Genomic DNA, 26,799 nt, shown 5'->3' on the forward strand with positions numbered 1-26,799 from the left:
GCTCTCTATAGAAGCTGCAGAAAAATCACATTTAATCAAACCTGAAGCTAGTTTTGGTGGGCGAGGGAGAAAAAGCATGGCACCCCATGGAAATTATTCTGGAGACTGGAGAGGCCAACTCCACCATTGAAACAAGGAACAACAACAACAAAAAAAATCTTCAGGATAAACCATTAGAGCTTCATTCATTTGACTGACCACTATCACAATAGGCAAACTCCAAGCAAGGCACCAGCCACTGAATCTTCCAAAGAACCCGCTCAAGTCTTCAAAATTATTGAGACTTTCTGAGCTGAGATTAACTATGAATTAGTAAAATGCGGAAACAGCTCTTGCTTGGGCATGATTTAAATGTTTAGCTCACTAAGCAGGATCGAGGAGGGAAACAGTGCCCCTGGAAGGACCCACCTATGTGAGAAGACAAGGTTTCCTTTCTCATGGGCCTTCTGATGACTGAAAATGTTCCTCAAAGATTTAATTCAAAACCTCTGTTTTAAGGCCTTTTTTCTCAGACACGAATTGAGAAAAATAAGAGTATGACTCGTCCGACTTTGAATCAAATCACTGGCCTGTTTCTTCCAGCGAGAGGTGAATACATTTCTCCCTTTTTTGAGGGATATAATTTTTTTACAGTTTTTATTTAAAACCTAGTTAGTTAACATTCAGTGTGATATTAGTTGCAGGTGTATTAATTTTTTAGCACCGATTATGGGCAGGGAAAGTGGTTTCAAATCCTAGGGTAGCCAAGTAATGACGTGAACTTAGCAGCTTAATTTCTTTTGAGCTCAGTTCCCTTATCTATGAAATTACAGGTATTCTAGGCACAAAGCTCAGAGAGAAAGAAAAAAAAAATAAGCCAATTTGGAAGCACAAGGCCAGATTTTGAGGTAGAACCAAAAGATTGAAAGAAAGATACTTTGCTTCTCAAGATGACTTAACTCCGCTTTATTTATTGCCTCCTGGTAAGTTCACAAATGGTTCTGAGAGATCTTTTCCGGGATAACAGTGTGGTAGAAATGACACATCCTTATCTGTTCTGGTTTAGAAGGGGATCAAAAGATTGTAGTTGAGGAAAAGAATACATCGCAGGAAAAGTGGTTCGACACCTTGAGTTAAACTTGCTCCCGTTAACGTGTTGGTTTCTGAATCAAGCGTTTGGATTATTCAATATTTATATCATCCTTGTCCACCCCTATTCTTTTGAGAATATTTTAAGGGAAAAAAATGGGAAGACAGTCTAACAGAAATTTATACCAATAAAAAAACTGTGCTTCAGAAGGACCCACCCTTTCCCCACAGAACTTGTCCTTAGCATCTCGTTACCTGAAAACAATGAGTATGCCTTGACTAGCTTGTCTTAATTCTTGTAGGATTATCCAGCTACATTTAAGTGACACAGTACAGTGCCATGCACATAGTAGGCGCTCAGTCAACACTTCATGATGGAATCAATTTGCTGAAACTGAGGTTTCACAGTCTCCTTTAGAGACTTGAGACTCTGCAACGTTAACCTCATACCTACCAAAACCAGACTCTTTCAGCTCAAGGTCCAACTGTTCCTTTCTGGGATCTCCCATTTGTACTTAAACCAGTTTTTTTTCCCCCTTTAAATGGACATAGTGTTTATTTGTAGTCTCTTTTTTTCTCTAATTACATTGTTTTGATGTCTGTGAGCTGCTTTGCTAAACTGTTCACGGATGCAGATCAGGAGCATGCAGTGATGCTGGCCCCAACACAGAGCCTCAGACCCTCGCGTGGTCGGCTCCCCTCGGAGAAACCATGCTCCCTGCCTTCCAAGGGCCAGCTGGCTGCCTTCTTCCCTCAGCCAACAGTGAAAAAGCTTTTCTTATTTTGGACAGATGAAAACTGTATGTATTCAGAATGTACAACACGATGTTTTGATATATGCATACCTTGTGAGATGATTAGCTCAATCAAACTAATTAACGCATCCATCACCTCCCATCATAAGGTACCATTTTTGGGTGTGTGCTGAGAACACGTGAGGTCTCCTCTCAGGGGAAATTACAGTATACGTTGTGTTACTATTTTTTTTCGTTGTGTTACTATTAACTCTAGTCATCATGCTGTTCATTATGTCTCCAGAACTTATTCATCTTATGACTGAAAGTTTTTGCCATCTGAGCCATAATTCTCCTTTGCCCTCAACTCCCCCATCTCTGGTAATTGGTAATGACCATTCTACAACCTGTCACTCTCTGTCTCTCAGAGTGATTGTTTTTGAAGATTCTACATATAAGTGGGACTCTGAGCTGGTTGAGCACCCTACTCTTGATTTCAGGTGATCTCAGGGTCATGAGATGGAGCCCCACTTTGGGCTCCATGCTGGGCGCAGCGCCTGCTTAAGACTGATACTCTCTCTTCCTCTCCCTCTGCCTCACTTCCACCCACTGCTCTCTCTCTCTCTCTTGATTCCACAGACAAGTGAGTTCATGAAGTATTTGTCTATGTCTGGCTTATTTCACTTAGCATAACATCTTCCAGGTTCACCTATGTCAGGAATGGAAGGATTTCCTTCTTCTTTTTTTTTTTTAAAGGTCAAGCAACATTCCACTCTATGTATATACCATGATTTCTGATAAGTCTTTTAATCACGGCTGTTTTAGATACGACGGTCCCTTTCATATGATGGGGCCATGGCCATAACAACCATCAAACACAGAAGATATACGACAAACCTGGCTCGGTGAAGTTGTGGCTAAGACACTTTGTGCATGAAAAAAAAAAAAAAGACACTTTGTGCTCATCAAACATTCCAACTGCATCTTTACTTCCTCCAGACTCTCCTGCAGCTGGATTGGGGTCTGGAGCCTAGTCTGGTTAGTGGGTCGTGAGCAGAAGCGATGTGTGTATCTCCTCTATTCCCTCTTCCCTTGCTATGGAAATGCTGGTGCTGCATGTTCTAAAAGTGTGTGATGGCTCTATTATAGGGAGGCTGTCTGAACTACATTAGGCTTTACTCTAGGGAAAAATAAACCTTTATTGCCTTAAGCCATTGGGATTTAGGATTTACCTGTTAGGCCAGATAGCATTACTTATTCTGAGTAGTAAGAGTCTAGCGTAATATTAACACTCAAATTCACAGTGAGAGGGAAGGGACCAGTGTTCATTATCTACTGCAATTGGGAGAATGACTCATTTAGAGCTCTTGATGACCTTGGGTGGGAGTTCCATCTTACAGATGTGGAAACTGAGGCTGGACAGGAACCCAGTCAGTACATGGAGGATGGAGATTTCAGTCTAAGGTTCATAGGCTTAATAGGCTAGATTGCTCGGTCTGCTAGACCCCTCCTTCCCAAACATCAGTGTGCCTCAGAATCACACTTGTTACGATGCAGATTTTGGGGTCCCATTCTCAGAATTTCTTTTTTTGTTTTAGATTTTTTATTTATTCATGAGAGACACACAGAGAGAGGCAGAGACATAGGCAAAGGGAGAAGCAGACTTCCTGTGTGGAGCCTGATGTGGGACTTGATCCCAGGACCCCGGGGATCATGACCTGAGCCAAAGGCAGACACTCAACCACTGAGCCACCCAGGTGCCTCCATCCTCAGAATTTTTGATTTAGAGACTAGGTGGGGCCTGCAAATATGCATCTCAACAAGTTCTCAGGTGACGCTTATGCCACCAACTCATGGACCATACTGTGGGAACCACTGCACTGGATGACCTTGGCTCAACACAGTCCACCAGGCAGGAGTGTGTCTAGGACCAAACCTCAGTGCCAAGTGCTTCAGCTCTTCCTACTTATTGTGGACAGTGTTACTGCAATGCATGAAAAAGCCCAGTTAAGTCCGAGATGGAAGAAAATCTCCTACCCTCTCTCCCTTTCATGGCTCGCCTCTCCTCCTTGAAGACATGTGCACACACAAGACAGAGCCTCTGGTCTAGAACTCCACCACCATCCCACACAATCCCCTCCCAACCACAGGTACCTGGGGATGGAAATTCTGTTCAACCTATAAACTAAAACCAAACTAAACATTTTTCTCAGCATGTCTGCTGCAGATAGGGAAGTCTGGGATATGAAAGGTGTATTTTCTCTTTGTTCCTTATTGTCGTCAGAATTATCTAAAGCTCAGTTTTTTCACCTACACAAAGGGATCCCAACAGCAGCCACCTTGCAGGGTGAAGACGAAGATTATCAGCAGAAGTGCTAGCAGGAAAGCATGTTATCAACAGAGAGGCCTCTGGAGTCTTAGGTAACGTTATGTCAGGGACCATCACCCTGTGTGGTTGCCTCTCCATGTAGACAGGCTGATTCTTCTCTTACTTAGCCAAATATTCCAAGAAACGGGGCCTTTCTTTCTGCCATCTGCTAAGGTAAACCACAAGAATAATCCTTGCAGATTACCTCCCCATAGCGATGAGGACAAAAATTTCTGGAGAATTAGAAGGGCTTTTAACCACTTCAAATGTAGCTGGACAGCAGCTTGGAAGCCTGGCCCATTCTCTGCTTCGTCTGTGGGGCAATGCCGTGGCCCCCTCCCCACCCCAGCGCCCCAGCTTTTGAAGCGCAGCTGTTCAAAAAAGCTACGGAACAGAAAACAAAATAAGGCTCCCTAATCCCCAGGGACAGCCACTTTTTTTTTCTCTTTTTTTAAACCTCTGCAAGTTTCAAACCCAGACTGATTCTGCTTTTGCCGAGTAGAGAGCGGCTCTTTTGTCCTCCACACTTACTGTATCACCGAAGAACACACGGGCGGCCGGGAGAGCCGCGAGCCACACACACGGGGCACTGGAAGCACCTGACAAGATGTGGCTTTGTTCCCTGACATCCTGCGTAAGGCCTGCAGACTGCGACTCCTCTTCTCCTGAATGCACATGCACACATGTGCACACAGGTTCACACACACATGGGCTCGCATGCACACGGTCAGGGCTCAGAAACCCCGCCTGGGTTACAAGATGTCAGGAATTGTCTTCACTGCATTTTTTAACAGCTGGAGGTGGGGGTGGGGGAGCAAGAGGCTCCTGCATCTCTACAAGAAGGGACTCCAACAGCGGCCACCTTCCAGGGTGTCGCTGGGCCCTGCAACAGGTCAGGGGCTGCGGGTCCCCTGCTGTGCGTGGCTCATGCCTTGAGGCCACACCTGTGCTATTGAAGTTCTGTTCCACCTTCTCCCAGGGCGTCCCAGTCAAGTGTTCCGGGGACAGCTCTTGCACCCTTCCTGAACAGCAAAACCTAAAAAACGTGCAGCTGCCCTTCTCATTCAGGCAGACAGTACTGGAACCTTGGCTCGACTTCACGAGATGTCAGCTTTTCCGAAGGGCTTCTAAAAAGGGCTATTTGGGGATCCCTGGGTGGCGCAGCGGTTTGGCGCCTGCCTTTGGCCCAGGGCGCGATCCTGGAGACCCGGGATCGAATCCCACATCGGGCTCCCGGTGCATGGAGCCTGCTTCTCCCTCTGCCTGTGTCTCTGCCTCTCTCTCTCTGTGACTATCATAAATAAATATATAAAAATTAAAAAAAAGAAATTTAAAAAAAAAATAAAAAATAAAAAGGGCTATTTGGTGCAGCCAGTTAATGGGAGGTGTCGAGCATCTGAGCAATGGGAAGGATTCACGCACTTGCTGTGCAAATGCTGTGCAAAGAACCAGGTCCACTCAGTGTCAGAGAGGTGACCTGTACCTCATTTCAGTTTGCTTTAGGGGTGGTCTCGGAATCCACAGAGAGAGACCACCAGGCCGAGGCACGCCCGGCGGGGCTTCGTGGATGGGGAGCAGTACCCTCTTTCCCTTCCGTCCTGGTCCCCTCTGGGATGGGCTCAGTGCCAGCACCACCGCTGTCACCACCACGGCCAAGATGCTGGGGCTGCAAGGGCCAGGTCCACAAAGTAGCTCCTCCTAAACTGCCCTCGGGTCTACTCTCCTCCCTCTTTTATGGGAATGCTGACTCCCAGGGGCTTGTGCCCAGGGCTACCCAGCCAGCCAAAGCTGGACTGAATTTATACAGCCTTCGAGTGTTATTCTTATTTTGGGGATGTGCTTTTGCAGCAGAAGAAATTACCCAGCCTTGGGGAGATGCCGGTTCACACTTAGCATCGGTGCTTAGACTTTGCTGGGTGGGAAGGAGATGCTGTTTGCCACCTCAGAAGAAGGCTCTGGTGCGTCAGACTCATGGTAGTGATCTTCCCAAACCATAAGCAGGGCACAAGCATCAGCTAGAAGTCAGAATTACTGTCCTTTATTGCCTGTGCCGTGAGCATAAAAATGGATTTCAATTTTCTGCCTTGAACGCTGTATTATCATTTAACGCAGGACCTAATCCTCTGCACATATGACTTTATATTCTGCTTACAGTGACTCTTGTAGTGAGCTGCCTGGCAGCAGAAAATGTAGATTTAGCATACCCTTTCTCTCTACCATGTTATTACATTCTAAATAAGAGAGAATAACATACTAGGGTCTAGGGGGACGGACAGGACTAACATTTTCCCAGGGGCCCCAGCTGGTTTACTGCCTCCTGCCACCACAAAGACAGTGGCTCCCTAAATGAGGGGAACCATCCCTAGTGGGGAGGAGAGGAGGATTTTCGTATTTATCAAAAGAGGGTCCTACCTCTGATCTGGACACATGCTTAGCACTGGTTTTCTTTCTTTCTTTCTTTTCTTTCTTTCTTTCTTTCTTTCTTTCTTTCAGATTTTATTTATTTATTTATTTATTAGAGAGAGAGAGAGAGAGAGAGAGAGACAGGCAGAGACACAGGCAGAGGGAGAAGCAGGCTCCATGCAGGGAGTCTGATGTGGGACTCGATCCTGGGACCCCAGGATCACGCCCTGGGCTGAAGGCAGGCACTAAACTGCTGAGCCACCCAGGGATCCCTTAGCACTGGTTTTCATATCTGAAGCATACATTCAAACCATCAACAACCAGCAGGTGCTTAACCTGAGAGCCTTCTGATTCCAAAATTCATAGACACTGAGGAAAAGAAGCAACTACAGGTAGGTCTCCAACCAAATTAACATGTTCTTCTGCAGTCATCTCCTGGATTCCTGAGACAGAGAACGCTGGACCATGTCCTCTTTGTAGGGATGTGCTAGGCTGCTTTAATGATCAATCCACATAAGTGAACAGGCTCAAATGAATCAGGATTCTATAAGATGTTAATTCCAAATTGCTACAAATAGACACATGTATACTCTTACATGTATTTTTTTTTTAAGATTTTACTTGTCCATTTGTGAGAGAGAGAAAGAGCACATGCACAGGCAGGGAGCAGAGGGAGAGGGAGAAGTAGACTCCCCGCTGAACAGGGAGCCTGACTCAGAGCTCAACTCAATCCCAGGACCTGGAGATCGATCATGACCTGAGCCGAAGGCAGATGCTTAACCAACTGAGCCACCCAGGCACCCCCCCCCAACACACAGTAATATTCTTTTCTCAAAATCTCAGGAAAAACGTTTAGTGTACTCCCCCAAGAATGCATAACTGTGGTCCCCAGAAGAAAAATTATAGCTTCCAAATCAGAGATCAAAACCAGGTGCCCAGGCTGGGATGTGGTCCTTGGGCTGAGTTTGGTCCATAAATATCTACAGCTTGCTCTGTACCGTGTTTTAAAAATTTGGAACTTTTAGGGTCCCCTGGGTGGCTCTGTTGGTTAAGCATCTGCCTTCGGCTCAGGTCATGATCTCAGGGTCCTGGGATCGAGCCCTGCATCAGGCTCCTTGCTCAGCAGGGAGTCTGCTTCTCTCACTCTCTCTCTCCCCCCATCTTCTCCTCCTTACCACTTGTTTTCTCTCAAATAAATAAATACAATCTTAAAAAAATCGGAACTTTTGTTAAAAAAAAAATCCAGATTTTTTTTAGAGGCTCTGACAAACTAGTCCATCATTTCTGCAAAACAGGGGCTACAGCTGTTTGGGTAGTATCAGTGCTTTGGGTAAGGGGTGGACTTCCCATGTTGCCCCCGTTCCCAACACTCTCTGTCAACAATCTTAGAAATGCCCTCTTCACTTACGATCACGATCTGGCTGGTGCTGGCATGTCTCTGAACCGGTGACCTCTTCCCCAGGTAGACCCACTTTGTATCTCCCCAAGTGTTATGGGTTGAATCCTGTCTCCTCCAAACTCACACATCAAAGTCCTAACCCCAGTAGGTCAGAATAGGGCCCTACTTAGAGGTAGGGTCTTTACAGAGATAACCAAGTTAAAATAAGGCCATTATGGGTGGGTCCTCACCAATGTGACTGGTCTCCTTACAAAAAGGGGACACTTTGACACAGAGACATGCTCCCAGGGAGAAGTAGAGATGAAGATGCAGATCAGAATGATGCATCTATAAGCTAACGAAAGCCAAAGAAAGCCAAAGACGGCCAAGCAAACCCCCAGAAGCCAGGGGGGAGGCCCGGCACAGATTCCCTTTCACAGCCCTCCGAACGAACCAACCCTGCCGACACCCTGGTGTTGACTTCTAGCTGCTGGGAGATAATCCATTCTGTAGTTTGAGCCGGTCAGTTTCTGGTACGTTGTTATGGCAGCCCTAGAACACAAATACTCCGAGTAGCTTAAATTAAGTATTTTCCTTTGATCATTTGGTGGAATCATAGGCGAGGAGCCTAAATCACTCGACATGTCTGGTCTAGAGAAAGGGCATCACAGGGAAAACCATTCTTCCCCAAACAGAGCAAGCTTCCAAGAGCTCCCCATAGAGATAGATGCTTCTACTCATAAGTGGGAAAGTGTCTGCTCCTGCTTGGGTGGTGCTGAAAAATTCTGGTCAACCATGACTGCCAAAAAGATAAAGGCACTTGACCCAGGGGGAGGCTGATACGGAAAGCGAGAAGAGGTATTTTCAAGGAAAGAGTGTGTCACGGAAGCAGACTGTCTGAATCCTCACGCTCTAAGTGCTTTACACTCCTGCATTCACTGCAAGGTGCCTTCTGTTTGATTTTTCTTCCCCGGCTTCTCCTCCCGTCTGATCTAAACATTTTGAAGGGGCTGGAGGAGAGGGTCTTGGTGGGAGAGGCCCACGCCGGCTGGGTCTGGAAAGTTGGCTGCTCCCCCAAGAAATGGCCTAAGTGCACTGGCTGCTGAGTGGCCACGAATGGGCCATGGGCCTGTTCTTTCCTTTGAAAACCAGCAGTCCTGGTGATTTACAGGATGACTTTCTAAAGGATATTTCAGAGACAAGCGCATGCCATTTTGGGGTGCTTCTTTTCAGTCCCTGAGAGCCCCATCCCCAGTGGCCCTGAGCTCCAGCCTCTAGGGAGACTTTTACTTCTTGAGCCAGTCAACGCGCCAAGCTGGAAAGTGGAGGAGAGCCAGAAGGCGTGATCATGTTGACCACCTCCTAGGGTTTGGGTTGAAGGGCCCCGAGAAGAGGCCCCGAGAGAAAGCAGTGTGGTCTTGCACTTGGGCAGGGCTCAGGTGGGGGAGAGGAGCTGCTCTGAGCTCGCACACTTCCATGACCAGAGGTCACCAGGGATGAAAAGTCCTCCTCACACAGCTTGAGAAGGGGCCTTTAGACCCATGGCTCCATCAGTATAATCTAGGCGGGCACCCCCAAACATGCCATTTCTTTCAGCTTCGTATCAGTGCTACTGCACTCATAGACCATGTGCATTATAATACACACGCAAGTCATCAGCTTAAGAAGAATGATACAAAAGAAATTTAAATAGAAGTTCCGCTACTTGTACTGCTCCCTTCCCCCAACACCCCAGTGGACAGGCTTGCTCACCCCTTGGCTCTCTGCACCCATCCTGAGTTTATAAACAGAAGGCACAGAGCAATGTTCACCCAGTAGACCCTGTTCATGTCTCTAGGGCAGCCCACATTTCTCAAATGGCAACTGACTGAAATAGTTATTTACCGTCAAAACATCCAGATGACTTGCTGATTGAGGCTTTGGAGAGTGCCCAATAGCATCAATGAGAACATATTTTTGGAAGAACAATGTTTTTGCATTCTTATGTAGAAACCCTGCCTTTAATGCTTGACATCGTTTTACTTGGAGTTTCTGCTTCCCACTCCCAAGTTGGGATTATTCTTGGAATGCTGCATAGTTTGTTTGTTTGTTTGTTTGATGCTATTAAAACTGCCAAGCTAAAATTATGTTTTGTGTTTTGCTTGTCACTCCACGAGCACCGCAGACGTGGCTATGTGCTTTTCAAAGCACGTAAGATTTCCAGCACGATTTCACTGCCTCCTTGCAGCAGTGTAGCCCCAGAACTGCAAGCTCTAATGCGGAGTCCTACCTTCTTTTAGTTACTTTTTTGATAATAAAGCTCACCAATGGCACGAGGTCATCAGATGACTTAATCTAATCCCCTTGGGTTAGGAAGTGAAGGCCCAGGGCAGATGCCTGCTCAGGAAACTGTAGAACCAGAGCTAGAACCCAAGGCTCCTGCCCTCTGACTACTTCTGCACAGTCACCTTCAGATTCTTCAGATTTCCCCTTCATTGGGCCCTGACTTCAGGAGAAATGAGTGGCTAAAAGTACAGAGAAGGGTTCTTATTCTAAAATGAATAGGGGATCCCTGGGTGGCTCAGTGGATTGGTGCCTGCCTTTGGCCCAGGGCGTGATCCTGGAGTCCCGGGATCGAGTCCCACGTCGGGCTCCCAGCATGGAGCCTGCTTCTCCCTCTGCCTATGTCTCTGCCTCTCTCTGTGTCTCTCATGAATAAATAAATAAAATCTTTTAAAAAAATAAAAGGAATAGCCCTGAAAACTCCTTGGGTGTGAATCAGTGGCTGCATTATCTCAAAGACGACGGTGAGATGCGGATTTGACCTATGCCCTGATTCGCTGGCCTCTGTACTACACCTGGTCAACCAGCTAAGCCCTCCTGACATCCTCTCTTTCAGACCCACTTTCTAGAGTCTGGCTGGAAATGCCCGGGGTCTTGCCATGAGGAAATAAACTCCCTAGCTGGAAGAGTGAGCAAAGACGAGGTGGATTTGGGGCAAGGATGCAGGCCGGCCCACCACAGCCCTCCCAACTCCCCTCTTTCTCCCCCTCCTGCCCCCAGGCCATGACCAGGGTGAGAGAGAAGCATTGGGAATGGGACCCTTCAGTGGATTTTGGGAATTCCAAGCAGAGTGAAGTGTGGTTAGAAGAGAAGGGGTGGGAAGGGTTGATATGCAAGGATGAGGCTTCAACTGTGGAGAACTCCTCCTAGCACATGCAGGGTCTGTGTCTCTCCCAACCCGTGGTCCCGTCACCGCCACTGCCAGCCAGTCATGGTGGCGGTGTGGGACATCCATGGCCTGTTACTCTGTAGCTGCCTCCAGGTGGAACAGCTCTACAACGGATAAGCAGAGAGGCCAGTCACACACGTACTTTCTACACGTCCCATCTTCCTCACCCCCCCTCCATGGACGATGCACCCCCCCTGCCCCGGGCAGCCAGATGTGCCGGCCTCTCCCCCACACCACTTCCTACAGGGAATCCTTCCATGTCCCCCTCACATACCTGGGGCTCTGCTTGTTTTGTAGCAAAGCTGGGGAGGTGAGAATTTAGGGCAAAGAATCACGATAAAGGGTGCCTACCCTCAAGGAAGGGGGAGCTGCTCCTTCTTTTTCCACCAGTCCCCTAAAAGGCAGGTCTTTTCATGTCAGGTGTAAACGTGGACAAGCTGTTGGAGGAAACAGCCCACAACCATATCCACCCATCCCGTGCCCCGAAAGATCTGAGAGAGGAGTATCACTGTCTCCAAGAGGGTGGAAAACAGGGATGAGGCTCTGGGCAGTCGCTGGAGGAAGAGAATAGGATGGGGGTGGGGGGAAGAGTTGCACGGGCAGAGATTTTTGTTCCATAGAAGGAGGAATGTTTAACAATCCAACAATGGGGCAGGCTCCCCAGGAGGCCATAGGGAGCTGTCACCTCAGCATTAACAGAGACCTGGATCACTAAACCCTGGACGTGTTACCACATTCAACGAGCATCCAAGAGTGTGTGGATGCGTGCACGTGCGTGTGGCAGGTGCTTAGAGATCTCCATCCCAGGGCTCTAAAGACTGCACAACACAAGACCAAATCATCCATTGGTGCTGAGCAATTTACGCAGCCCCGTACCATGAAAACAACCCCCTCCGGGATGAAACCAAGTTAACCATGAGCCAGAAGTTGCCCTGAAGTGAGGACATAAGTCAGGGGGGAGGGCTGAACCCCAGCACACTGCTGGGTGACATCGATGGCCCTGTAAGCTCTCTCCTCACCCCTTTCCTCACCTATATTTGTGAAGAAAATGAAAGCTACTGGCTGGGGTTGTTGGGAGGATACCTGAGTGTTTAAAATGCTTTACTTATGTTTCTGAATCCTTACAGCTCCCATTTTACAAATGCAGAAGCATATGCAGAGGGAACAAGGGGATTGCTTGGGTCTGTCCCGCTGGGAAGGGGCAGAGGGCAGCTCAAAGCCTGGGCACAGTACCTGGGACAAGGAAGGGCTCCAGGCAGTCATGACCAGGACCAAGGTGGGGAGGGTGGCGAAACACACCTGGCTATGCAGGGGTGCCCTGGAGCCGATCTCTGCAGCACGGGGCAGGTAGCGACAGCTCCCCACACCCGGCAGCCTCCTCTCTGTAAAATGGGCACACAGATGCCCAATTTCCTAGGGAGGCTCGAGGATGAAATGATTTAATACACATAAAATATTTAGAAGAATGCCAGGCAAATGACAAGTGCTTGGCGGACGTTAACGAATGCCACACTCCTGTGCCCTAGATCGTGGACGCACACATAAGTGTTCAATGCACTAATGTAACAAGCCGCTGAGCCTATGTCTGTAATATCTGTACATAAAAGGCAACCACTCAGGAAGGATCACAGGTTAGTAACGAGGCACAGGGGACCACTGGCCTCATGCACTTGCAAGGAAGAGCCGAAAATGTGTTTATCTGACTGCCTGGAGCTTCACCAAACCACAACTGCTCTCTGCAGGTCATCGTTATCTACTGGATGCTGGTGATTCTCCTACAGGCACTATTCTCCCTGGAAATCCACCCTTTAGCTTCTCCCCGAACCTTTGTTCAAGATCTGCTTGAGTGAAGGGGAAGGGATTATATAAAAGTAACCCTGGAGAAGACCTGGATTGTTCTCCAGCTAGTTGTCCCCACAGGAGGCTCTTCCAGAGACCCCCCGGGAGTGATGCGGGGATGGAGACCGCAGAGCCGACAGCCGGGCAGTCCTACCTGGTGAGTTTGGTGCCGATCTGCTGCCTCAACTCTAATCGTTCCTCATCTGTCTGCCTAGGAAGGATGTTCTTTTCTTCGAGCTCCCGCTTGGAGGGCCTGTTGCTGAGCTTGATGGCTAAGGAGTCCTTCCTGCACACCTTCATGGCCAGGGAGGCTGCGAGAGGGAGAAAGAAGTCCTTAATGCTGACATAAACCTGCCCGGGCTCCAGTGGCCAGCGGTGAGCCATGAGGTTCGAGGCAGGAAGACAGACCCAAGGAGCTTAACACCTGTGAGTGGCCTAAGGCCTTGTTCAAATGGTCACTGATAGAGTTCCTGCAACCGACATGTTCGATGGACCTAGCACTGTCTTGTGGGTGTGAGGGGCTCATGGGGAGTCTGTGATGGGATCTCTGGCCCCTGCCCCCAGGAACCCCAGCAGGCAGGCAACATCACAAAGGAGGGCTGGCCGGGCCGTGGAGCACAACAGAAGGAAGGGCTGGCGGCCTGGAGCGGCCACGGGGAGCTTCAGAGAGGAGGGGTTGGCACTCAAGGGACAGATGCCAGCTGAGAAAAAGGTAGCAGCTGGCAGCCGTGTGCAGGGGGGAGCCTCAGAGAAGATGGAGAAGCCAGGCAATCGCAGGAGACAAGAGGTCAGCCGAGTGGAGCTGGGGGTGGGGGGCGTGCATGCAAAGGAAAGTATAGTTGGGCAAAGTGGGGTGAGTTTGGGGTTTGAGTGGAAGCGAGGTCACTGGAACCAGTAACATTCTGGGATGGAGCAGAGGGCAGGGCTTCCTTATGATTGGAATAAATCTACGGTTCTCAACTAGGGGGGACTTTGCACCCCACTTCCCGCCCCCTGCCAAGGATACACTTGGCAAAGTCCAGAGATAGATTTTGGTTGTCAAAACTGGGGTGCGGTGGAGGGGGCGGTATTCCTGACATCTAGTGGGCAGAGGCCAGGGTGCTGCTGAACACCCTGTAATGCACAGGGCAGGCCCTGCAATAATTACCTGCTCTGAATGTCAGGGGTGCCAAGGCTGAGAACCATTCAATTCTCTGGGTAGGAAACGTGAGCAGAGGCTGGGCACTGCTCCCAGTCATGGGTCCCTGGGGCCCCTCTGTGGTTTTTGTCTCCTTGACATTATTTTGACCATATCATTGCTTGCTCACCAGGCGTCCTCCCAGCTTTCCAATTCAGCTGTCTGAAGCCTGGTGCATGGAAAGCAAGAGGAAGAGACTAGGAAGTAGCACATTTGGGGGTTCCTTTGGATTTTATTTAGTAGAGCTGGTCTTCTTTCTTTCTCCACTGGTTTTAGAACAAGGGCCTTGGAACAAGACCTAGCTGGAGTCAAATCCCAGCGCTGCCTCTTAGATTTGAGGTTCTTGGCCAGTCCCTTTCCTCTCCATATTCTTTCCTTATCTGTGAAATAGGCCAATGGCATCCATGTCAGCAGGTATTGTAAGATGCATGTAACAGAATAAAATTGTAACACCTAGGCACACAGTATATATTTCAGTAAAAGGTAGCTATTGTGTAAATTCATTAAAAAGTTGACCAAACAGGGGTGCCTGGGAAGCTCAGTCAGTTAAGCATCTGACTCTTGGTTTCGGCTCAGGTCATGGAACTGAGCCCTGCATCGGGCTCCATGCTCAGCCCAGAGTCTGCTTGAGACTCTCTCTCTCTCTCTCTCTCTCTCTCTCTCTCCCCGCACCCCCCCTCATGCTAAGTAAATGAATAAAATCTTAAAAAAAAAAGTTGACCAAGTAATCAGTCTGTACTCATTTAACTAGAATTTATTATTTACAGCCAGATTTTGGAACTTTGCTTTTTCATTGCTTCTCTTCCACGGAAAGGCCTTAGGACATTTAAATTCAGGCCTTGCAGAGTTATTGAGGTGTGCATTTATTTTTTTTTTAATTTTATCTTTTAAAAAGATTTTATTTATATATTTGAGAGAGAGTGAGAGAGTGCACTAGTGAAGGTGGGGGAGGGACAGAGGAGGAGGGAGAAGCAGACCCCCCCCGAGCAGGGAGCCCCACACAGGACTCAATCCCAGGACCCCTGGGATCATGACCTGAGCCAAAGGCAGATGCTTAACTGACTGAGGCACCCAGGCGCCCCTTGAGGTGTGCTTTTAAATGAATTTGTTGCTTACGCAATGGCTAGTATTTCTGAGTATGCTATAGATTGGAACTGAGTTTTTGGGTCCCTCCCTCCCTTTTTTTGAGGAAGGGGGTTGGATCTCAAGGGAAGGAGTCAAAGAAAGAAAAAGCCACCTAAGAGATGAGAAGTGGTGGCATAGTGTTGCAATTTTTAAAGCTAGGAGGGTGTCTGGAGGACATTTACCCTTTCATTTTCCCAACTGAACTGCCCTATGGCTCTGGGCGAGTGGACACCGAGCCCGGATCAGAAGCCAGAGCGCGGGGCACCCTGGGCAGCTCTCCTCCACCAGTCTGCCCTCCCACCCTCTGAGAAGCGCTGGGATGTACGCACTGGTGTACAGCGAGCTATCATCGTCCTCGTCCTCCTCCTCTTCCTCCTCTTCTCTTGTGTATAGGCAAGAAGAGTCTTCGTAGTCTGATTCATGAGGCACATTTTCTTTATTGTCATCACATTCAATCACAACAGTTGGCACTTGTCTTATTTCTGGAAGGCCCAGAGGTCCCGCTTTTGTGACACCGTCACTAGAGTGCAAACCAGAGCTGTGGTAAGAAGTGGAGCAGGGGACCCGCTGTTCAGAGCTGTTGGAAGAGGAAGAGGAAAGAGGATGTTAATTCTGGCCAACACATCACATAAATGCATTAGAATCTTTTAAAAAGTCATTTGTCCCATCCTAAGAGACAAAGGGTCTACTGGGCAATTCACATCTCCTTTCTTATTTCAGGGCAGCAGAGTTTCCTGACGGGATGGCGGTGCGGCTTACCTATCAGTGTGGACATCTCCATGCCACTCAACTGTACACTTTAAAGTTGTTGTGATTTTTTTTTTTTTTTGGTTTGGAGCATTTTTCACCATTAAAAAAAATTAAAACACAAACATTTTTTAAAAAAAAGAATTTGAATTCCAGAAATATTTATGGTTAAGATCAACATTTCCAAGTATCAAAGCAAGATTCATCTGCAACCCACATGTTTTGCAGGAGTAAAAGCATTAATTGGAGGGTAAAGCTAGGAATTTAGGAAAGAGAGGTACTGCATGAGGTTCTAGTTTTCAGAGCTATACAGCATGACTGATAGGGGCTGAGTCTCACAGACACTCTTTGAAATGTCATGGATGGAGATGCAGGGGAAGAGCAGACAAGGGACCATAAGGCTGGAGACATGTGCATGATCATCGTGGTGGGCAGGGTCATGGATGACTTAGAGGGATTTCTCTCCAAAGGACAGTGCCAGACTCTCAGCAGCTATGGGTAGTGTTAGTCTGATTTTGTCATAGGCTAATTTTCCAGGGGGCAGTGATGATGACTTTCTTGGTTTTACCTATCAAGGTGAACCAACTCAGATAAAAAATGTATTTTAATTAAAAATGATTTGCTTCATTACAAATTTAATTAAAAATGGTTTGCCATATAAATTCACTGTAGGGAAATTAGGAAATGCATAACAAAAATAAAGAAAATAGTTATTATTATTATTATTATTATTATTTTAAAAGAGTCTCTCCTAGGTCTCTATAGTACTTTAGAATGTTTTTTAGGACAGGCTCTGAATGAAATCCAGCAAGAAAAATGGAGCCAGAAACACAGTGCAATTTTATAATTCTTTTTTGGGTTAACTAGAAGTGGCATTTATATCTTTCATTTAAGGAATTTGTAAACATAGGCGACTCAAATGCATTTTACCATCTAAGAATGTCTGACCTGCACAAGAACGTGGGGGGGGTGCGGTTATGCTATACTGTATATCAACTATATATCAATAAACTTTGCATTAGAATATCTCATACAAAAGAAAAATTTTACTCGTGACATACGAATGCATGAGTCTCCTTTGAAACATTCATTATACTTTAAATTATTGCTATGTCTGATTTAAATTCAATTAACTTTCTTCCTTCTATTGTTTCCAAAGAGCTGTTTTCCTCTCTGTGTTTTGCACATAACTCTGCAGTGACACAAATGGAAAATCTAGTTAACACATTATGAGCTATGATGTTCCAGGCAATGAACTCAATCAACTTAAACACCTTTCGACGGCTGAGGGAGACTGAAACACATATTTACAAAAATGCAACATCTTATTAGCCATTGGCCATGTAAAGAGTCCATTTCCCACCTGATTTAATACCAATGGCAATAAGAGCCGGCAGTTGGAGCATGTGAGAGGTGGCAAACAGAAGAGCTGGGTGGTGGGCACCTACGGGCCCGCCTGCCACGTGGCCCTGTCTTGGGCTATGTGCCTGCTGCATTCCAGCTGTGCTTGGATTTCTACACTGAGAGTTAGGGAAAGCAGACATGGAGGAGGCAGAAACGTAATTGCACGCCTGGCCCATGTTTTCCCCACCCCTGCCCTCTCCTCTCCATCACTGACAGCTTAATTAACAATGGCTCTGATACAACCATGGAGCTGGGGATATGCTGCGTGGGAGAGAGCGGGTGATCAGCAGCTAATAGATGTACCTGTGTGGTGGCCTCTCTGGAGGCCAAAAGAAAAAAAAAACATTAGAAATGAGAAAGCACAAGAATTCCTTAAGATAGAAGTTTCCAATTATCTCAAGGGGTCAGAGAAAGGAGAAATATTATGCAAAGAAAAGTAAGAAGCTCAGCCTTACAGCTAGGCTGTGATAAACAGGGGGCTGTGGTTTCTCCTCCTTCAGAGATGCAAGGGAAGAAGGGCAAGCCTTGAGTGGGACAGGATTATAAGGAGCCTCCCCACCCCTGCCCCCGCCAGTCGTGGTGGCAGGTGTGAGTGGTCAGGCCACCAGCCTTGTGAAACAAGGACTGGTCATGGTGATCAGTGATTGCCTGTTGCGGGTACTACAGACACATCTGAAGATCTCACCTGGCCAATCAGGTCACCTTCCCTTCCCTCTATGACTCTAGCAGGTGATAGAACGTCTAATTTACCGCAAGGATTAAAAAAAAAAAAAAGTGTTTCCCAGGAAGTGAAGTGAATCTACCAAAAGGGTTTGGTTCATTAATATCCACTGGCTGCCAACTATGTCAAGGAAGGTGCTGGGTGGAAGACAAATACCCAGATGATCCCATACATTGGGTAACTGGTGAGCCAAAGGACAGCAAGAAAAGACAAAGGAGAGAAGAGTTAGCTGAGCAGAGGCTGGAAAGTTTATTATGGGATCTCAGTCTGAGGAGTCGAGATACAGATTGGAGTCCAAGTTTTGCCACTTACTATCAAATCTTTACATTGGGCTAATTATGTAAACTCTCTGGTCCCTGTCTCCTTGAGCAACACCGGGTAAACCTACCTTGATAGCAGGGCTGGTGCGTGTGAAGTGGCCATGGGCGTGCCTGGAAATGAGGCCCTCTTCTATTATTGACAGCAGCAGCCTTCCAAGTGAATTCAAAACACTCTCAGCTTCAGACTATTCACACCGTTGTCAGGGCAACTTGCTAAAACCCAGATCTCACAGCTTTGCCCATGAGAACTCCCAATACCTGCCTAGCCCACAAAACCAGTGCTCCAAGAGTGACACAAATGGAAGATCCCATTAACACCTTATGAGCTCTACTCGCCAAGGCCAAGAACTAAATCAACATAAATGTAGCACCTGATCACCTGTGGCCTCCACCCCTGGTGGCTGTAGGCAAGAAGGGGAAAACCTAGGTGGGTATAAGTCTTAGGCTGGTTTTCTATAATAGAGTTGTCCCTTGGCAGATCTGCTCTCAGTAAAAGATTTTATCGTTAAAGAGAAGTGAAAACCATCAGCCTGGAAGCAGTAGTTCAAGCACAGCATGATGTGCAATCCTCTGCACAATCCGACCCAAATCATTAAACCCACCCTCGTTCCCCCTTCCCAGCCCTCCTCTTCCCAGCCCTCCTCCCAGTTGTACCCATACAACTCCTCCCTCGGTCACATACAACATATGTAACGATGCATTACATGCTCCTGGACTGAAAGGTGCTCCCCTTCCACCTTTACTGTGTTGATTTCTATTTATCTTTTAATACTTTGTCCCGGGCGATGCTTTGGGACAAAGCATTAAAAGATACTTGGCTTTTTTGCTTTTTTTCTCCAGAGACTCCACCCTTGTGAAAATTGTGAACATCTGTTTGCTTGCTGCCTCCCCTCCCCAACCAAGCTGGGGTCTCCTGGAGGGGCAGGGCTGTGTCTTACTCATGTTTGTAGCAGATGCCAAGCACTGTTCTGACACAAAGCAGACACTCAATAAACTTTTATTATGTTTGCTGAGTGAATATGGGCTGGAATCACTGAGATTTAGGAGCTTTTCTAAGAGGCTGGCAAATCATTTTCAAAGAGTACTAAGAATTTTAAAAAAAACTTCAGGGGGGCACTTGTGGTGTATTGCAGGGCTGTGGGTGCCCCTGACTTGGCTGGCACTTTCATCAATGGCTTAATGACAAAAAGGGCATCTTCATCAAATATGCAAAAAAGGGCAGCCTAGGTGGCTCAGCAGTTTAGCGCCGCCTTCAGCCCAGGGTGTGGTCCTGGAGTCCCGGGATCGAGTCTCACGTCGGGCTCCCGGCATGGAGCCTGCTTCTCCCTCTGCCTGTGCCTCTGCCTCTCTCTCTCTCTCTCTGTCTGTCATAAATAAAATAAAAATCTTTAAAAAATATGCAAAAGAACTGAGATAGACAAGGAAAGGAGGGAGTGAAAAGTGAACATTTACTCTATTGTCCACTGTTTTAGAAACTTCCATATCTGGTATCTCATTTCATTTCTATAATAACTCTGCAAGAGAAATGTCATTATCCTCATTTTATTAAGTGGGAAGTTAAGGCTTGAGGGAGGGTAATTAACCAGCCCATGAGGATAGATGTTGTGAAGAAGGAAGTTGGGGGGCGCCTGGGTGGCTCAGTTGGTTAAGCATCTGCCTTCGGCTCGGGTCATGATCTCAGGGTCCTGGGATCCAGCCCCACATCAGGTTCCCTGCTCAGCAGGGTGTCTACTTCTTCCCCTATTCACATGCTCTCTTGTGTGCATGTACACACTCTCTTCTCTCTCAGATAAATAAATAAAATCTTAAAAAAAAGGAAGACATACATTGAGATACTCAATAATATATATATATATATATATATTTTTTTTTTTTTTAAAAGGAAGGGAGTTGGAATTTGAACTCATCCTGTTTCAAAATGTTGTACCTAAGGATTGTGTACTCTGATTAATCACAAACCCCACTAACTATACACATGCAAGGTGGAGGAAATGTATAAGAGAGCATTATTACTTTATAAGTATTTTAAATCTTACTAACCAGGGTAGGTAATAGTGTTCTATCTTGCTACAGTCAGGCCATCCTTGGGCACTGAGTTTAAAGGCTTCATCTTAGACACTGTATTGTAATGTTCAGGATGGTGAAGGGACTCATCTGATGATTCATCTGTTGACTCATCTGACAACCTCATCACATTGATTGTCTTGGCCTCATTTGCTCCAAAACGGCAGAGTTGAGCAGTTGCAATAGAGCCTCAAATATTTGCTATCTCAACTATCAGAAAATCTTTTCTGAAATTTGTATGGGGGGGCATGAAAAACCCTAAGAAGCCACAGCAATCTTGAGAAAACAGAACAAAGCTGGAGGTATCATAATCCCAGATTTCAGGATATACCACTAAGTTATATGCTACTGGCATAAAAACACACACACAGATCAACAGAACAGGATAGAGAGTCCAGAAATAAGCCCACGCTTATATGGTCAATTAATCTACAACAAAGAAGACAAGGATATACAGTGGGGAAAAGACCATCTCTTTAATAAACACTGTTGGGAAAGCTGGACAGCTACAAAAGAACAAAACTGGACAGCTTTCTTACACCATACACAAAAATAAACTCAAAATGGATTAAGGAATCTAAATATGAGACCTGAAACCATAAAAATCCTAGAAAAGAGCACAGGCAGACTCTTTTTGGCCTTAGCAACATTTTTCTAGCTATGCCTCTTAAGGCAGCAGAAACAAGAGCAAAATCAAACTATTGGGACTACACCAAAATAAAAAGCTTTTGCACAGCCAAGGAAACCATCAAGGCAACCAACTGAATGCGAGAAAATTTTTGCAAATGACTTATCCAATGAGGCGTTAATATCCAAAACATAAAAAGAATATACACAACTCAACACCAGAAAAAACAAACAATCCAGTTAAAATATGGGCAGAGGACCTAAATAGACATTTTCCTCAAGATGACAACCAGATGGACAACAGACACATTAAAAGATGCTCAACATCACTCAGCATGTCAAATCCACAGAAAAGCAAGTAGAATCCACAATGATATCACCTGATACCTGTCAGAATGGCTAGTGTTAAGACAAGAAATGCAAAAAAATAACAAGTGTTGGTGAGGATGTAGAGAAAAAGGAACCCTCATGCACTTGTTGGTGGGAAAGCAAACTGGTGTAGCCACTGTGGACAACAGTATGAGGGTTCCTTAAAACATTAAAAATAGAATTTAGCTATGATCCTGTAATTCCACTACTGGGTATTTACCTGAAGAAAACAAGAACACTACTTTGAAAAGATATATGCATTCCTATGTTTATTGGAGCATTATTTATAATAGCCAAAATATGGAAGCAACCCATGTGTCCATCGATAGATGAATGGATAAAGAGGATGTGGGATATTCATACAATGGAATATTGTGCAACTATAAAAAAGAATGAGTTTTTTTGTTTGTTTTTTGCCATTTGCAACAATAGACCTAGAGGGTATTATGCTAAGTGAAATAAGTCAGATGGAGAAAGACAAATACCACATGATTTCACTTATATGGGAAATCTGAAAACTAAAATGAATAAGCAAACAAAACCAGAAACAGACCCATAAATACAGAGAAGACACTGATGGTTGCCAGAGGGCATGGGGCGCTGGGCCAATGGATGAAGGGGAGTGGGAGATACAGGCTTCCAGTTACGGAATGAAGAAGTCATGAGGATGAAGGTACAGCATAGGGAATAGAGCCAGCTGAAAAACTGTGAAGTTTTCGGACTTCTGGCTTAAATCAATGTTTCCCTAAGCTTGGTCATACCCACACGCCCTTTTTGTGTGTGCGCCATATGTAAAGTACACTTATACCATTTTTACTTTGTATTTTTAAGTCAATGTTTAAAAGATCATAAAGACCATGTTAGCCTCATCTAAAGCAAAACATTTGTAATCATAGGTTTCTTGTGCTAATGATTATATGTGTTTATAACTTAGGTTAAAATAAATATGTGACTGTGATAACTAACGTACTACCAGTAAATGCATGTATCACATTTTGGTTAAATAATGGCCTAGACCAGATTTTGTCAGCCTCGGCATGATGAACACTTGGGTTAGGCAGTTCTTCATGGTAAGGGGCTGTCCAGTACATTGTAGAGTGTTCGGTGGCATCCTTGGGTTCTACCCACTAGATACCAGTGGCATCTCCTCTGGTTGTGGTAACCAAAAACATCACTGGACACTGCCAAATGTACTGTGGTGGCAAAACTGCCCATTTGGGAGCCACTGGCCAAGAATATCTACAACAGCTTTGCTTCTTGCTGCTTCCTCAGAGCTGTACCGTGGGAGTCTCTTCCAAAGCAACCTTGGCATTTACTGCTGAGAATCTGCAGCATTCTCTGGATGATTCAGAACCACGTGGATCCTTTCTCCTAAGTTCCTGACTTGCTGTGTCCCAGGCTGGACCCCGGGAGTAGAACCAACACACTGATGCTGTTAGGCTTGCACTGAATACATTCTCTGTGCCCCTGATCCAGGCTTTGAGCAGTTACCCCAATAATGCAAGGGCTCCAAGCAGACTCTTGGGTGAGCTAGCTTTTCTCACCACGTGGCCCAGGTCATGATTTACAAAATGATACTCTGGTGGCCTGAGTCACCACGGCTTCCAGAGTACCTGTCAAAGTGCCGGAGGGAAAGCTGACACTCGTGTAATAAGATCCATTTTACACCATTCACATCAAAACTCCTCAGGATTAAGCACTGAGTTTGCTTGGAACTCAACTGGCTCTCATTGCCGGTGGTTTGTGTCCACTGTTACTCTCCGATAGCTGATGGGGACTGAAACCACAGGTAAACATAAAGCCTCTCGTCCTAGCCTCCTGGACGGAGCCTGCCTCTACTCTTACTGCACTACTGCGTGCAAACAGGATAAAAGTCAACATTTTAAATGTTCACCATGGGCCATGCCTTGGTTCAGGTAAGGCTCACAACAACCCTGTTGGGTAGGTACTACTGTAAACCCCCCCCCCCTTTTAGAGAGGAAAAGCGAGGCACATGGCCAATATCACATCACGGCTAGAGCAGTGCAGGCATTGCTGAACTCAGGCAGGAGGACTGCAGAACCTTATCCCTTACTGATGTCACAATACCACTGACTACACAGAAGCAAAAGCCCTGCTATGGTTTTGAACTTGCTCTTCTTCCAGAACCTTCCCCTCCCCACCCTTTCTAGGGCTGTCAGATGGATCTGATCATGTTAATTCTCCCAGTGAAGACCTCTAAAGGATCTCACTGTCACCTGCAGGGAGTCTGATGTGGGGCACTATCCCAGGACCCCAGGATCATGCACTGAGCTAAATAAAGGCAGACGCTCAACCACTGAGCCACCGAGGTGTTCCCTCTTCTGAGCAACTTTTTCTGATTTTTCCAAGGAACACCAGGCTCTTCTCTGTGCTTCCCATCTTTGCTCTGAACTCTGTCACAGCATCTGTCGTATTATGATTACTACCCCCTGGCCCACCGGCTGTGTCACAGACAGAGGTTATCAATGATCTGCATCTCTTAGCCCCATTTTTGTGCATGTTTTTGAAACTGATGGAAAAGTCAATCAAATATTTGAACCAAAGTCCCCTGGAATCAGGCTAGGTCACACATTTAATTCACTAAAATAATTATCCCTGTGACCTTTAGAGTTTTGCTGTTATAGGGAAAATGTCCTTGCAGAAGGAGAATTAAGGTTTTGGAAATCATGACCTAGACTTTTTCCCTGAGAAAATAATCCAAAGAGACAAGGCTTGGAGACCTACACAAGGAAAGATGTCATGGTCATGGATGTCAAGGCACCCATGGTGCCTTCCAACTCAGGACGATGTGAGCATAGAACATGTGAAAGAGAGGGTGTGAAGTCATTACATTTTCCAATTTTACACTTGCAGCCAATCAGGCTACTTCCATTAAGACTGTCCAGAGTTAAAAAAAAAAAAAAGACTGTCCAGAGTTAGGCCATCTTGTAAAGTAGTTGGACTAGATGGAATCTAGAAGGTTTCTTCTTGTATGACATTCTATGATGAATTTAAATAAACACCAAAGAACCTAAATTATTCTCTAGGGGTGGGTGAAAGAGGAGATTCTCCATCTCCCTAGCTCCAAATGATGTCATTTTCCCAGAAAATGTCATAGGGATGAATAGTCTGTGATATTCATGAGGCATTGGACAGCTATGCTATCTTGGAGTATTTCCATTCTATTAATTAAATATATCAGGTGCTCCGAGGCTCAGGATGAAGGAGCAGGGCATTTTTCAGAAAAACTACAATAGCTAACACACATGGTCCTTTAAGGGTCCTATAAAAGTGCTTTGTAAATGTTCATCTTCTCATTTAGTCTTCACAAAAACTTGAGAAGTTAGGAAGGGTACTGCTATTATCTTGATTTTTATGGATGAGGCATTATGTTTCTGAGAAAAATGAGTGATCACATGGCTGTGATCACAGCAGGGATGTAAATTTGGGTCTCCTGACTCCAGGGCCTGTGTTCTTTTCACTAATCAGGAGGTCCTCTCCCAGAGAACCCTCAATGCCTATGATTTTCTTTCTTTCTTTCTTTCTTTCTTTCTTTCTTTCTTTCTTTCTTTCTTTCTTTCTTTCTTTCCTTTCTTTTCTTTTTTTTTGCCTATGATTTTCTTGTACATATATGTGCTACGAAATGAAATTGCTCCACAAACTCATGAAAAAACATGGAACACAACAACGTTCTATGTAACAAAAAGCAAGGATAACAGATGCTCATAGAACCCAACTGCTCTTTTTTTTTTTCCAACTGCTCTTTTGCTCTGAATTCTACTTTGAAGAGCCCCAAGGTTAGAGGCTATTATGGAACACAGAGGCAGGTTCGAATTCTAGACTCACACAGCATAACAGTTTTAGTGTGGGTAGCACAAGGAGATGGTAGCTATGCAGACAGAAGAGGATACAAGAGAGAGGAGACCATAATTAGTAGGCCAATAATCCAACCTTGGCTTGTGGGGTGTTTGTCACTAAAAGGGGGGAACACATGGGTTTACTGTGGTCACGCTACTAACCTATTTCATTGAGGATAGAAAGGCCTCACCATCAACTCTTCCCACTTCCCTGCCTTATTTTTCTTCAATGCTCCTTCTCCACTTCACAGCACATTATATATTTGTTGGTCTCCTCCCCTAAAAGGAGGTATGCCCACAAGGATGAGGACTCTGTTTCGTCCTCATTGACCAAAAATGGGATCTTCCTTCATGGATAAAAAAAAAAAAAAAAAAAAAAAAAAAAAAAAAGTACCAACAGGGAAGAATAAAGAAAAATTTGCCTAAGACAGGATGCCTACTACTTTACTACTTACAACAGACAAAGTAAAAACAAAAATTCTGAAAGCTTGAGGGTAAAAGGGCAATCCCAAATCTGCAAAAGCAGATATTTCGAACTCTCTTCTCCTTCATTATGCCCTTAAGATAATCCATGGATGTGAAAGCTTTATTCGTTCCCTCAGTCCTACCTCCATCAAGACAAACATTTAGCAAGTTTTCTTTTTGGAAAACCCAACTCTCTTTTTGACTCTATTAAGCCACATAGGAGACACACGGGTGGAGAACACAAAGGCCCCCCTCCCCTCAGCTTTCCATCTATTTCTCTTCTGCCATTTTCTTCCTATTGAAATAGTTGCATGTTTCTAAGGAATCCTTGGACTTTGAATACTGAAGACTGCCTTACCTGTCATGTTTATTACTGGTGAGGGAGAAGCAGTTTACTATAATAATTCATAAAGAAATGAATGCCAACAACCACTCAGGGTCATGACAACAGTTGGTCTCTTTTCAAGACAGCTTTATATCATGACTTTATCTGTGTCATGTGGTAGCAGGCACATTCCATGGCAGGGCACTGGGCCCAATCCATGGGTTGGGGAGGACAGGTCATCAAACACCTCTGATACTCTTTTAGGAAATCGGGGGTAGGTTTTGAAATTAAAAATCACTGTCTATTTTAAACTGCTAATCTTCTTCAAACATACTTGAGAACCATTTTATCCTCCTTTCTGAAGAAAAATGTCTAATAAAGAGATATTGCTTTCTGGCAGTATCTGATTTCAGATGCAGTGCTTGTTCAAGTTTTTAAAAAAGACATTAATTTCCTCAAAGGACAGAGAAAATTTATTATCTACAAATATAACACTGAGAATGAAATGAAACTTCCAAAGGAACAGCTTTTGTAATTTGGTGTGCACGAGTTATAAAGAGAGTTTTCAGAGGGGAGAGAGAACAATTTTCTTCTTGG

At 45.6% G+C, this 26,799-nt stretch overlaps 1 protein-coding gene across 5 annotated transcripts in view; it reads right to left on the reverse strand.

Annotated features, from left to right (window-relative positions):
- Window positions 1-26,799, reverse strand: part of PHACTR1 (phosphatase and actin regulator 1) — a 549,001-nt gene that overhangs the window by 31,752 nt on the left and 490,450 nt on the right. For all 5 annotated transcript variants that reach the window (XM_055323081.1, XM_055323078.1, XM_055323082.1 and 2 more), the window contains 2 exons: window positions 15,633-15,880; window positions 13,156-13,312 (listed from right to left, as the gene is read on the reverse strand). In XM_055323081.1, coding sequence (XP_055179056.1) covers window positions 13,156-13,312; window positions 15,633-15,880 — 405 coding nt within the window. The remainder of the gene's footprint in view (window positions 1-13,155; window positions 13,313-15,632; window positions 15,881-26,799) is intronic.

Source organism: Nyctereutes procyonoides, unplaced genomic scaffold, assembly GCF_905146905.1.
Source record: "Nyctereutes procyonoides isolate TBG_1078 unplaced genomic scaffold, NYPRO_anot_genome, whole genome shotgun sequence".
Lineage (NCBI taxonomy): Eukaryota > Metazoa > Chordata > Mammalia > Carnivora > Canidae > Nyctereutes > Nyctereutes procyonoides.